The following is a 15,418-nucleotide window of genomic DNA, read 5'->3' on the forward strand; positions in this document are numbered from 1 at the left end:
ATAAATGTATATTTAATTCTATGCTAATGATAACGGTATACACATTTCCACAATTTTTCGGAAAAGTGCAGTTCAAGACCAGAATTCTTTTTTGCAACAGGGTGACCCCCGTTACGATGCTACAAGTTTTTCAAGGGCAAGTCTATACTTCCTGAGAAAATTGCCCAAAAGCTCCATAAAAAACTTGCCGACACCAACTAAAACCATTAAGGAAAAGATAAGAGTCGGCCGGAGGCGACTGACTATATGATACCCTAAATCGCAGTGAGCATGTGTAAAACATGGACTAATTCCATCCATATCATTGACCACTCATTGATATGAGATAAATCTCGCACCTCCCTTCGAAGATGTGTTTGGGAACTGAACCGATTTCAATATTCATAATTTAGCAAACTTTTGTTCCAGCCCAAATTCCATCACATTTCGAGTTTCATCAAAATTGGGCACACATAGCTTGATCGGTGCATCAATACATGAAATCGGGCGAACATACATATGTACATATTGGAGTCAGAACCGATTTCAATATAATTTGACAAATTATTTCTAGACCAAATTGCGTAGCACTTTTCAAATTTCATCAAAATTGGATTAACCTAGCGTGAATGGGGCACCAAATACCTAAAATCGGACGAAAATATTTATGGGAGCTACATCCAAATCTGAATCGATTCTTACAAAAGTCTTCCCGATTTTTTTTGAAACGAACAATAAACGCTATCTGGTACTTTGGTTACAAAAATACACGGACAGACGGACGGAATAATGTCGATTTTCATACGACATTATTCCGAAATCGTTCAGAAATCTGTACGAAAATTCGGAACAAAAAATGCGCTTTCCGAATCTCCTAAGGATTTTCTTCCGATTTCGTTCCGAATTCTGACCGAAATCGATCAGATTTCGCTCCGACATTTCGTTCCGAAATAATGTCAACCACTTCATACAACTTGCGTTAAGATATCCTTACGATTTCGGATCCGACAACGGACGTAGTGTCTGAATTTTGTTTCGATTTCTTTACGATGTCGGTACGATTGGTTTGCTGGGACGACGCCGTGGCTGAAGAACTCAGGAAATGTCACCAACATTACACTAAGGGGTATTTTGCCACCGTTGAAAATTTGATGTTGCCTGGCTTGGGAATCGAACCGCAGACTTTGTGAGTGCAAGGCGGGTGTGCATACCACTGCACCACGGTGACACCCAAATAACCGCGCATAAGTATTTCCGTGTATACACGATTAATTTATCAATGATTTTCATAAAGTGGCAGTCATTCGAGTTGCCTATCTGCCTTACAATTGGCTCTTACGTGTATATAAGCCTCTCATGAGATACGAAAAAGATTTGGAGATTTTGGAGAAACAAAACTGGTGTTAACTTCTTCTTTGAGAATTGTTGTTACGAATTTTAAAATGCAAGTATGTTTATTTTTATTTTGAAAAATCAAATTTGCTCTAAAATGATTGGAACAAAATTAAAACTTCTATATCCTAATCGACATATGATTTGACAGAAGTTTGTATCACGTTGATACAATGAAAGCTAAGTTAATGTAGAAAGATTAAGATTAATGTCGTTTAAAGTTGAATTGGTTATGACGATGCTAACGACAAAGTATCTCAAATGTCGTACACTTAACGCAAAACCCAATACTTTGCATTATTTAGGACTCTGTATGAAATGATTTTGACAGTATTAATACTGCTTATTTAGATGGTTTATCTTTGTTCACTGTTGTGATTACGTAGATATACATAGTTATTATTCCTAATATTACCATTCGTAATATAGGTATGTATATGTATTTACTGCAATCTGTTCGCTATCAGTAAGGAGTATGTGAAAATCTTAATAACATTGTTGGAAATAGACTCTGTTTTTTTTTGTATTAAAAACCTCAAATAGCACAATAGTTTACGTGATGCACATTGGTTCGAAGTAAGAAAGTGATAATATGTCTGTATTGGACATATGTGTATGACCAAGAATATATGAATTGTGATTATGCGAAATAAATATCTTATCTTTGCGGAGATTTGCAGATTAGTAGTAATTTTTGTGTACATATATTTTTATGAAACCCCTGTAATTTGGGTCTCTTCGATGGATTACATAAGCAGTGAATTTAAGCTCTTATTTGAAATTCAAGACACACTTGACGTGCAACTGATTTACCATTTCATGTTTTAAAACAGAAACACTTTCGTGTGAATTTCTCAGTTGGTGCGGCATTTTAGCAATTTATGTAACCTTTCATCAAAGTGTGGTACGGCGGCAGAATGATTGTAAGGAATGTCTAAAGTCCATGTTAAGAGGCATGACATTAATAAACAATTTTTTTAAGTTAAAAACGCAAACTAAGCTAGCTTGGTAAGAATGCAATCATTGTTAGTAGATACAATGCGATATGCGATATAGACAATTTCACAAGGGAATATATAAACAAGGAAAATAGGTATCTAAAAAATAAAGAAATGTTTTTTGTTTGCTTTTTTATGGATTTCGACGGAGAGAATTGTTGCATTACTAATTATTACAGGCGATATTTTAGATGTGATATACAATTTCCAATTTTTGTAAAGATTTGTTGCCAATTTATAATCCAAATTGTGGTTATGACTTCCCCAAGAAAATCGGAATACCTGTTTTAGTGGAGGAGGTCGAACTTAATCTAAGCCTTTACAAATTTTTATTGGCAAAAATAAAGATATATACATTTCAAAGATTTTTATCATAAAACTAATCAGTAATAAATAATCTATTTAATATTTCAATACAACATTATGTCGTTAAGGTTGTCAACCTCCTATTAAACAATTAACATATTTCTCACAGCCAAAAATTGTTTACTATTCGTTTACCCATGCAAACCATTATGCTAATTAATTTTGAATGCTTTATCTGTGGATTTGTTGTTCAACGTTTTGTAAAATTCAATTTAGATTTCGCCCATACATGGGAAAATATAGTTCAATGCTAATTTATCAGCGTATTAACGTAAATCGGCCCACTCAAAAAACCCGAATTCATTCATGCTGTTTGAGCTGTTCATTCACACTTGCGCATGTGTCGGCAATGCCAAACAGCATTTTGTATAAGCTTATGTGATGATTGTTATTATGTCGCAGCACGTAGTACAACAACTGATGGTAGACTGGCTGTGTGTGAATAGTAGAAAAAATATTCTTGATGACTTTGAAGCCCACACTGGACCACATTATAAATGCTTAAGAATGCTTATTATTGTCATTAGATTTATGAACAAGTGTTTGTAGAGATTATGAGCGGTGTAATCAGCTGGTTGCCACATCACAGTCCATCGTTATAAAGAGTTGCTGCAAAATCGATAGAATTTTAAAATGTATAGAACGAAATTAAAAATATTCAAAAATTAAGACATGGTACATTGTCATTGAATTCCTCAAGCTGGCATAACAACAAACAAACCATCGTATCGAGAAATAACAAAGGTACACAAAAAACCTAAAAACCTGTTGTAAAAGATATCGAGAGAAGCAAATGTTTTCAATCGTCTACAAAGGTAAATTGGGGACTGCATCCAAGAGAGTTTTTTGTTTAAGAGGGTTTTATACGAAAACCAGTGAAAAGAGAAAATTATTTAACAACATGTTGCTGCAACACTCAATACCTTGTACTCTCTTAAATTTTTTTTAAATGATCTGTATTGATGTGTTGTTTTTATTGTTTTGTTTTCGTTTTAAAAAATATTGAAAAGTGAAAAAATCCCGATACAATGATATTGTTTAAAAACAGATCAATACAGTAGTGGTCAAAACTTAAAAAGAGAGTGTGACATTTTCTCTTAAATAGATTAAAAACTACATGTTGGCGGTTTTTTTATTACAATTTTTATGTTTTTCAAACACGAAGGCATTTTACCATAATGCCCAGATAATATTATTTAAATAAAACAAGGTATAAACCAGCCGTGTACACAAGCATCCACTGGTGTCGCTGCACGATACTCTTAATTTTTGTTAATTCAACAACATATGATTGTTTATGAATTTTGTTCTTTTATTTGATAATCATTTATTTATTGGACGATATTAGATTAGATTTATGTTTTGAGAATACTAAAAAAAATTCACAAAAATCGAGAAAAAAGATATTCTCAAAACTCTCTTAAATTCAATTTAAACTCTATTGGTATATAAGAGAAACTTTGAAATACTCTAATGTTGAATTTTTGATTTATAAGTAGTTAGGACAAAATTAGCTATAATTAACGAAAACTACAAAATTCCATTTGCTTATAATTTTGAAAATTAACGAAGACAATATTTATTTGCTAAAAAATGTTTAGCAATGTAATTTTTCTAGAGCCTTGATGGTTATTTTGTATTTGTAAACCATAAATACAATTTTAAGTAGTCTCCAATAAACATTGTTAACAAATAATTACAACGAACTTCGATTGATCCATAAAACTTAAGAGAATCTTGCAGTTATGGTATCGCAAAGTCGTGAGCACCGCAACATTGCATTTGAGACTTAAATGAGAATGATCTCATTCATTTATTAGCATGTATTACGTGTTGTTTTACCTTGCTTCATCTTTGTTTGACTTTCTTTATGAGTTTTATTGTCTTTTGTTTTGGTTTCGTTAGCCATTTTCACACTCAGATGATAGATAACAGGTGTTAATGGTGTTAAAACTTAGGTGCTCTCTTCGTTACACTGACGAATACGCGAGGAAGCGTGAAAAGCGATGACGACGAAGTGCAGCTGTCACAAGAATAGAAAACAAAGAAGCGGCTCTTTATCGATTCTGACTGAATCTGGTGAAGCAAAACAAATGGCCAATATCGTCTGTATCTTCTTTGGTCAGTCATTGGGAACAGGTTTGTTGGGTGTTTTTCTATATGTGGTTGTTGTTTTAGACAAGATATGTATGCGTTCAGACGTCGGAAGAAGTGTGCTTTTCGAAGCCATCGTTGTGCTGGTGATTAGCAGTCATGGTGGTCAATGTGTTTAAAGCAATTTTGAATTCAGTTGACAGTTACATGGGGGTAGTGGAGGCAAAATAGTAGGTGTTAATTGGAAAGCTGGACAAATAGTTGTTGATGGCATTAATTTCCTTACTTTGTTGCATGCTGTGAAATGGATGCTTTAAACACATTTGGCTTGTTTAACATGTCATGTTTATTCAAATTGGACGCCGAATGTAATGTGTCTTATTTTTTAATTACTAATATTTTTATAGCGCAGACTGTAGTGACGAAGAAATTTTTAGTAATGTAGGAACTCAACATTCCATACACCAGTAAATTAATTAGTAAATCATTATAATTCATTCAAAGCAAATACATCCAGTGATGAGCGCTATTGTAAGAATGGTGTTAAAATTTGAATTTAAAATTACTTAAAAATGGTTTAATTGTTTTGACCTCTGCAACAATCACATTGATAAGACGATTAATAAACAAAATATTTAGATAAGTAATCAACTTCAAAACTACATTTACTATTAAATTATATCATTACACTATTTCTATGTATGGGGATTTGTGCGTGAAATCAGACACTTTTGCAAAAGTGGTTTTTGATTTTCTTTATTTATTGCTGTGTTGATGCTGCTCCTCAACAAAACATTTCAGTATATTTTTTTTGCAAACGATTGCGTAGATATCGCACTTTGAAAAAGAAGAATTCTGTAAACACTATAGATACTCATAACTTCTTTAATATTCACGGTTCGCTTTAACAAACTTTAAATGAAAGGTTCTAACACCTGGGAAGTTGTTGCGGATTATGAAACTACAATGTTCATAGATGAGAAAAATCAAAACTTCACAACATTAGGGGTTTTCTAGGTTTTCAAGATTTTTCTTGGAAACCGCAAGTCCTATCGTAATGGGACTAAAACAAATGTTGTAGCACTGAAAATTCTCTACAAGAATGAATTTAATGGCTTTTTCCTAGGTTTTACCATTTTTGAGATATAATTGTTCCACAAGCATCCCAGATGGGACAAGGGAGACTTCTCTCATATCAATGAGTGTACCCCGATTCATATTAGCTCAATGATATGGGACCAACTGTTTATTGCTTACACCTGGTAAATGTTTGCGGATTTTGAAACAACAATGTTCATAGATGAGAAAAATTCAAAAACAAGAAAAATGATCTTCGCCCTAATAGGCAAATTTTCAAATAATAATGTTTTGTTGTTTACATTTTTTATATGTTGGTTTTGTTTATTGTTGAAGATTCAATCTCATTTGATTGCTTGTGTGGAGTATTCCCCCATTGGCCCAACTTCATTTATTACCCTCTATTACAGAGAGTAATGTTTTTCAAAACGAACTGACGAATGTTTTTCAAAACGAACTGAGTGTGATTCTGATTCATATGGGAATACTAGCCACTTAAAGAGTTCGGTTTTTCGCTAAAAAGGCATCATTTCAAAAACCGAGAAGCCAATTTATAATTCCCTTCGCCGGGATGAAATCATGATATTGGTAGCGATCAGTAAAATTTTTGCAACACTGTCAGTTCGTTTTGAAAAATATTACTCTCTGTAATAGAGGGTAATGAATGAAGTTGAGCCAATGGGGGAATACTCCACTCAATCAATCAAATTTTTTTATATCTTAACATTTGTTTTGTTGTTTTATTTTGGAATTTATCTTAAACATATTAAAAACGGCTTCACTTTTCGATTTTGAAAATGGATTACAATAAAGTAACAAAATTGATTATCAAATAACTACATCGCGTGTATTATATGAATGGACATCCGTGGCGAATATTCTGCCATATATTAACGTGATATTTTCTTCAGAAGTTGATTATTTAAATACGAAAGAGGATTTGAATTTGAGATATGCAATGGCTTAACCCATCGCGTGCACAAAAAAAACTTCATCCATTTTCAAAATCGATAAATGAAGTTGTTTATAAGATGTTTAAGATAAATTCCTAAATAAAAAAAGCAAAACACATGTTAATAAATGTATTTTTTTTATTTATTTTCTAAAATAACAAATGTTTTACACTGGTATAAATGAAAAATTTTATTGACATATTTTAAAAAAATTGAGAAAAAATAGTAATCATTCGAATCCCACTACCAAATAGGACTTAACATTTTTGTAAATGATCGTAGTTTAACACAAACAAATTTCAAGAAAATCGAAGAGTACAAAGATTTTAAATATTAAATGGCGAAAATTGCATACAATCTTAGTGTGCAAATTGTTTTCTATTTTTTATTAGATAGCTGATAAAAAGTATATATAATACAAACAAAGATTTTTTCTGTTTGGATCAATATGAGTATTTTTTTACATGTAGTTTTTACAGAATTCGACTTTTTCAAGGCGCGATATCTCTGGAACCGTTAGTAAATAAAAACTGAAAATATACTTACATGTTTTGCTGATGTGCAGCATCACCACAGCAAAAGAGGAAATCAAAAACCACTTTTTAGACAACTGTCCGATTTCACTCAGAAATCCCCATATATTCTTGACCAGGATAAAAATTCTAAGACGATCTAGACATGTACGTCTGTTGTAAGCACTCTAGCGTCCGCAATAATTGAGATAGAACGCTAAAATTGCATATATAATTGTTCCACAAACATCCCAGGCGGGACAGGTTAGACTTCTCTCATATCAATGAGTGCACCCCGATTCATATTAGCTCAATGATATGGGACCTACTGTTTATCGCCGAGTCCGAACGGCGTGTCTAAGACACCACTTGTAGAGAAGTTGTACAAGGCTGAAATACTCAGAAAATGTCGCCAACATAACTGAGGGGTATTTTGCCACCGTTGAAAAGTGTTTGATGTTGACTGGTCGGGGAATCGAACCCACGACCTTAAGCGTGCAAGGCGGGTGTGCATACCATTGCTCCACGGTGGCACTCAGCTAAAATTGCACCCGAGTGTATTTTTTCCATATGCAGGTCAAGTTCGAAAACGGCCTATATAGGTCTACGTTTTGGTATAGCCTCTATATAACGGTACCTCCCGATTTAGGGTATTTTGAGGATTTTAGATTAATTTTCCGCCCAATTTGGCACTTGGACCACAAAACTTGTTCACTAAAAATTGCAAAGATAGATCCACGTTTCTGTACTTTGAGGACTTTAGCTATAGTTTTTACCCGAATTAGCTGACATTTGGCATATGTATGAGGTTCTCGTTGGTCCCAAAACTTCTCAACCAAAAATCGTTAACATAGGTCTATGTTTTGGTATAGCCTTCATATAACGGTACTCTCCGATTTTCTGTATTTTGAGAATTTTAGCTACAATTTTCGACCGAACTAGCTGAAATTTGAGGTTCTTGCACCTAACAGGAAACTAATTATTCCATATAAAAATAATTATTCTTATAAAAAGTTCGGAACGGCCGAATTTAATTTTTGTTTGTGAAATTTGTATGTGAAAATAATTATTTGAACAATTCTAGTATTTGTTGTTGCAAGTTACTAATTTATTTGTAGACTTGTGTATATTTTGTCATATTTTTTAAATACATTTATTATATTTTATTTCAATATTGAAGCATCAAACAAAATCTTTTAACAAAAAGGAACGCATTAAACGAACTTAATAATTATTTAAGAGCGGACACATGTTTTGTTTCGTGTACCAGAAACTTGGTTGCAGTAAGTGTATAATAAGAGAATTTTTTTATTATTTTGCAACATGAATTTGGACGCAATAAAATGTTTCTATAAAATGTTGTTTTGAAGCAACATTTCCTCCTAAAAGTATACCACAAAAATTGAACGAATTTATTTTTCTTTTGCTTTCAGAAAAACGTTTTAATGCCCAGAGCAATTCTACAACATCCACATCACCATCCACAACATCCACTGCTGCTAGCAGTCCAACAGGTGGCAGCACAACCAGTATTAAAGGTTCGCCACCACTAAAAAAATTCCAATTGAATACGCGACGCTTAGACACCAAAACAACACCTATTAAAACTCCGTTAAAAGGTAATTTTAAGAAAACATTTTTTTCAATTTTTCTTTACTGAGTAGCCCATTGATGACATGCAGATGTAGTATGCATATACATATTTGTTGATTTAGTTCACACATGAGCATTGGGGCGGCCCAAAAACCGACAAACATTTTTTTGGAATGCCTACATCCGTTTTTTCCATTTGATCCAAAAACCTTATATAATTTTATGACGATCGGTTATCCGCGCGATCTTGGTTTCCATAGTAATTTTTAGAGGAATTTTCGTGAAAAATCACCTTTTTCCCACACAAATTACTTTGGAAACAAAGATCGCTCAGGTGACAAGAATTAACTTTAACCGATTGCCAAAAATTTCATATATAAGGTTTTTGGATCAAATGGAAAAAATTAAAAAAAAAAAACAAGTAAAAAAGTGTCAGTCCACTTCGCCGACAGAGATATACCCTCAATCTATGTGAATTGAAACTTTCATCTGCGGACAGATCAAATGTATTCAGGGTCTGAACTGGCCGACATAAATGTGGATTAGTATTAAAGTTCAAAGATGTTGCGGAGGAGGTACTTAAAGAATGGAAATGGATCTTATTTTGACAGTCATATCTTTTTGATAGATATCGCGCCCACTAGTCATTTCTGTAGGTCATCGTATAACTTTTGGACCAGTATGGCAGGATGCATGGACTTGTCCACGGAACTTATATGGCTGTAAAGAGGAGCACAACGAACAGCTTTGGTATAAATTTCCAAAAGATCTTCGGCAGACCCTAAAATGTACTTAGACACAAATCTTGAACTTTTGTGGTGGAGGTGCCCTAAGGACAAGATCGATAACGGCCATTTTAGAAGTTAAACTAAATTTGGGAAAATATTAGGAGATCCAAAGTTTGGAAACTTTTTAAATATTGGGGGAAAAAGTACCGGAAGTTGTTGCCCATCTTCGACCTGAAACTAAGTTTGGACAAAATAGACGAAGGCCAAATTTTGGACCAAATCGGTTGAGCAGTTCGAGAGTTATCGTGCTCTCAAGCCACTACATATGGTACCAAAGGGGTTTTCACCTTTCCGTCTGTTTTCTCAAGAAGTATGGACTTGTCCCTGAAAAACTTTTACCGTAGTAATTGATGCAGCGAATGCAAGTTGCTTCAACAAAAATCAACGTGATTCGAGAGCAGGTCTTAAAGTAAACTTATCCGAAATTTTGTGCGGAAGATACCCAAAGGAGGGGACAAACATTGTCCATATTCGAACCTGATCTAATCTGGTAGATTTAATAGGATGTGTAAAGTATGGACCAAATCGGTCACTCCCTTCAAAAGTTATCATGCGCACAATTTTCCCGAACATTTTTGAACTTTTGTGTGGGAGGTACCTGAAGGAGTGGGCCGATATGGGTTATCTTCGAACTTAAACTAAGTTTGGACAAAATATTACGAAGCCTAAATGTTGGACCGAATCGGCAGATCTGCTCGAGAGTTATCTTGCGCCCCAACCACTACACACGGTGTTATTGGGTTTTTTTGCACCTTTTAGGCTATTTGCTTAGGAAGTATGGACGTGCCCCTGATAGAACATATACCGTCGCATGGGGGCAGTGAATACAGGTTGTTACAACAAAAATCAAAGCGATTTGAGAGCAGGTCCTAAACTGAACTTTTCCAACATTTTGTGTGAGAGGTACCCGAAGGAGTGGACCGATTGTGTCCATATTGGAACCTCATCTAAGTCTGTTGGAAATTTTACGATGTGCAAAGTATGGAACAAATCGGTTACTCCTTTCAAGAGTTATTGTGCGCACAAAGTTTCCGAACATTTTCGAACTTTTGTGGGGGAGGTGCCGGAAGGAATGGACCGATATAACCCATCTTCGAACTTAAACTAAGTTTGGACAAAATATTACGAAAGCTAAATTTTGGACCGAATCGGTTGATCCGTTCAAGAGTAATCGTGCGCTCCAGCCAGCAGGACAGACAAACAGACGGACGGACATGGCTAGATCGACTCCAAATTGTCTGAAACACATTTCGTCCAAACATACTTGTGGTCTAAAACCATTATTTCGATTAGGCATATTTTGCCCTTATGAACGTGTATATATGTCTATGTATTTCATCGAAATTATCCAGCCTGATAATTGGCCCATGTTTTGGGGTAACACTTTGGACAATTAAAACAACAAAACTGAGATTAAGCTGAATTACTCTGTAAATAGTTTTTAAAAAATAATGAAAGTTGAAGAAAGAAATTTATATTATTATACCCTTCATTCTTGATCAGCGTAGAATTCCACATCGATATAGCCAGATTTTGTTAGACTGATTTCCACAGACGAATAGATCGTCGAACGGACGATGGCCGCCTACGAAACATTGTTTTTACTAAAGCAGTTTGCGGTGTCCTCTGTGGCTCCAATATGAATAGATCTATCAGCGTATATCTTTTTTTTTTTAATATCCTTTTTAAAAAGTGGTGAACTGTCAAAGACAAAATTTCGATTTTAAGGAAAGATATGAGTACCCAAAGTTAGGTCAAAATACTTTAACTTTTAGAGTTTTTTTTCCAGGGTTCTCGGGAAATTGGCCACTGTGTGAAGAAAAATTAAATAATAAATATAACAATCTAGTGTGGATTGTACAGGAAAACAAAAGCGAGGATTGATGTAGATTGCCGGATGAGAAAATTGTCTCATTCTGATCTTATCTGATAGTTACGTCACATGTCAGAATGAAGATCACTGAGTTAGTTTTACTCCTTGTGATCTTATCTGATGGTTAGGTAACGCGTTAGATTGTAGATCATAGAATGGCTTTCTTGCACGCCAGCGTTGCTATGTTTTGTTTCTCTTTTTCGTTGTTACAACATAAATAAACATTTACGGGTAATTTTTGCAAATTTGTTTTTAATATAATACTTTTTTTGGACTTGTTAAGATACCGTCTGTGTTTAAAAAATATTAAAAAAAAAGCAAACAAATTCCGTTCTAATTTTCCCTTAAATTCTATTTAAGATAAATTTTTCCCATTTATGTTGTAAATCAACAACTGAGCGACTTTATTGAATTTTATTCTTCTTAAGTGCTACTTATGAGAAGCGAGATTCTCGTCTAGTACAGAGTTATGTATTTTAGTAGTAATACACAATAATTAGTTGTATTACAATAGTAGTACAAACAACTTACATGGATGCATTTAGTTAGTTAACTTTCAAATTAAATGGATCAATCACAATAGAAAATAGGAATAGTTACAAATTCACAATGACAGGTGTAGAAATGCTTTAAAACTGGTACTATTGAAATGTAGTGGGCTTAAAACTGTAATTACTAAAATATGGGTTGCTCCAATAAGCTATTAAAGATGAAGTAAAATATAATATTAGTTTTTCCATCCCTTAATAATGTATTTTACTATTCAGTTTACCTGATTTAGTTTTAGCAAGGCGTATTAAAGCGGAGGCGAATTTATGCCTTAGTTTTCTCTTTCTGTTATAAGTTTTTGTTGCGAGAAATTCCATTGAAATGGAATAAATAACAAAACATTTGACGCAGGTACATATTTAAATGTTTGTGTGTATGTACTATATGGTGAATGTAATTTTGTTTCTATTTTCATAGATTTATTTAAATCTTCAGAACAAATATTCCTTCCATACTCTGATAATGTAACAAAAAATATTATAACGATGATATCATGCCATTGATCAGTATGAAATGATCGTACATCAGTCAGCAATTATAAATCAAAGACTTTCGCAGTGTACAATTGTATCGTATTGCCTTTTTCTGTTGCTCTCGTTTATAGTCAAACATCCGGTTACAATATCAAATTTCTTTTGATCTCTTCAAGAGTTGCTACATCTTGACTTTCGTATTTTTTGTGATGACATAGGACTTATTATTGTCTCGTTTGTTTTGTTAGGTGCTTTATTTAGTAGCTTGCAAAACTAAGGTGTTTCTCGGTGCGATGACCAACCAACCACCAGGTCCAAACATTCATCATTTTTGTTTTGATTTTGTTTTGCTTGTCTAAACTGCGTGGCGTTGTTTAATTTGATTTGCTATTTCTAAATCATTTTTTATTATCGTAAATTAACACATCAAATCAATTTATAGCTGCGCCGACATGCAGACGTCTAACAAACATAGGTTTCATGTTTAAATTGATTTGTGTCGTTAGTTGGTCGGTCAGTGTTAGGTTGGGCGCTAAGTGGATGGAAATGGGAGATGGTCTGTTTTCGCAGTTATATTGGTAGTTTATTGGTATGTGAAATAACCGTGTCTGATGTTAATGGAAACATTTTAATCAATTTTCATTTTCATTCTGTTGTCCATGCATTGCAGTCGTTTAAAGAAGGGTAAATGGGTTCATAATTATTATTGATGTTAAAGAATATTTCCAACTGTCACGTATATTTATGGGAGGAAAGTAAATTTAATACCTTTGTGAAAAAAAATCTACCTTAAATAATTGTTTCATGATATTTATGCCATATCATGCTTGGCACACTTATATGGTCACAACAAATTAAAGTTACAATAATCCAACTTATTTGCTCCCAAAGTTGTTTGCTTATGAGTTTATTGATTAAGATATTGCAGAGAACAGAGCTTCCAAGAATCTACTAGGTTTGCATCTTTTAAACGCTTGCGAACATTAAAGAATATTTTTCAATCAAATCATTTTATAACTCTTTCAATTTTTTTTTTTTTAAAAGGGTAGCAACCTATTCTGGCCACCCTTCCTTATTGTTTGTGTTATTTCACTGATCTCAAGTAATAAAAAAACCTTGATAGAAAACTAAAAAACTACCTCAACGCGTTACACATACATACGACTCAATTGTTTTAGGCCTTTTTCTTATATTTATGCGAATCAAAAGTAAAAGTTAAAGAAACAACAAACAAAAACTGAAAATGAAATTGCTACGTTTGAAATGGTTTTAATTGGCTTTTTTGCTTTGCAACTAAATATAAATAAAATAACTCTCTACACACCGTTAATGGTTAATTGAATAACGCAACAAATGCAACACCAGATTAAATTTTCAGTGGATCGCTTCAATCGCATTCATCCATATATTTGAACAACAAATTGTAATCAATCATTGACATTTTAAGTTTATCTTTGTGTATAAATGGGTGGGGAATATACCCCAATAGATGATGAAAAGGTGTGAATCATTTTGCGTTTAAACAAAAATAATTAAAATTAATCTATTTATTGTTATATAGCAAAAAAAAAAAAAATAAATAAATAAATAACTGAATGTTGAAATGTCAGTAGTACTTACGAACTGCTGGTTATATAACATACGTTAAAAGGACAATGACAAATGCTCGTATGTGTCAGCAACCGTCTTTTTAAAGGCGTCAAATATGAAGAGCTAGTAAATGGCATTCCTTAACACTATTAAGTAAATAGTTTGTTGCAATTATTCGCACGGGGCCATTCAATCGTTGGACTACTTAAATATGAAGTAGGTTGTTGGTGGAATCGCGGCGTAACTACCTTATCTAGTGGAAACAATACGTGTTGATGCTTTCCCGCAAACGTTGTCATGCAATATACAACTCACTCTTTAAAAGTTTATTTCAATCTTACCAACAACAAAAAAGTAGACAGTATTAGCTCGTAGAACGAGCCAGACAATACAGTGTCAAAAATAAATCTTAAATTCATTATGATTAGATTTTTATTCAGTTCTGATAAATTTTGCCTGTAAAGTTAGGTTACTTAGTGTTTTTTTCCAGACCCCATAGCTCACCTTTAAATATGAAAACATATGTGTTGAACGAGTTTGCACCGTACTTGGAGATGGCTCGTTAAAATCTCAAATGGACTACGTCATTAGCAACGCGTTCAACCATATCATTTCAGCACTCGGCAAATAAAACAACATTAGTGCTGTTGGCTAAAATGTACGAAAGGGAACACGAACTCATGCATGTCAGCTACATGTGTATGATGAAAATTTTCTTCTGCGGCCTATTGTGGAATTGAATTAAAGTATGTATGTATTCATTTAAAAGTGCTCGTGGTATTTAGTCCTTTTGCAAATTTGATGTTGTGTTTGGCCGTATAAATATTTACTGTTGCACCTAAGATTACTTATTAACAATGAAGTGTGTACCAGCAAACCTTTGTCCCTGCTTAAATTTTAAATTAAGGATGTTGTTTAGTAATGAAGACAAATAGTGTATTTACTAGTTTCAATTTCTCTTTCTATCGCATAATTTTGTACAGCTATTTTACGGTTAGGATTTCCATGAAGTTACAATTTACTAAACAGTATTTGCCAAGTCAGAACCCTATATATGAACCCTATATAATAACATTCACGACTCCGACTCCAACTCCAGAGTCGTCTCCGAAAATAAATTAAACCACTCAAAATGTGTAAAATATTTAATAATCAGTTAGGTTTACCCCGCTGTTATCTCC

The 15,418-nt window shown here is 33.5% G+C and overlaps 1 protein-coding gene across 2 annotated transcripts in view; it reads left to right on the top strand.

Annotated features, from left to right (window-relative positions):
• The window catches only part of toc (toucan), a 192,974-nt gene that overhangs the window by 121,377 nt on the left and 56,179 nt on the right, over nucleotides 1-15,418 (top strand). For both annotated transcript variants that reach the window (XM_073964955.1, XM_073964956.1), the window contains one exon: nucleotides 8,805-8,990. In XM_073964955.1, coding sequence (XP_073821056.1) covers nucleotides 8,805-8,990 — 186 coding nt within the window. The remainder of the gene's footprint in view (nucleotides 1-8,804; nucleotides 8,991-15,418) is intronic.

This window comes from Musca autumnalis, unplaced genomic scaffold (assembly GCF_047663935.1).
Source record: "Musca autumnalis isolate F117 unplaced genomic scaffold, ASM4766393v1 scaffold_2, whole genome shotgun sequence".
Classification (NCBI taxonomy): domain Eukaryota; kingdom Metazoa; phylum Arthropoda; class Insecta; order Diptera; family Muscidae; genus Musca; species Musca autumnalis.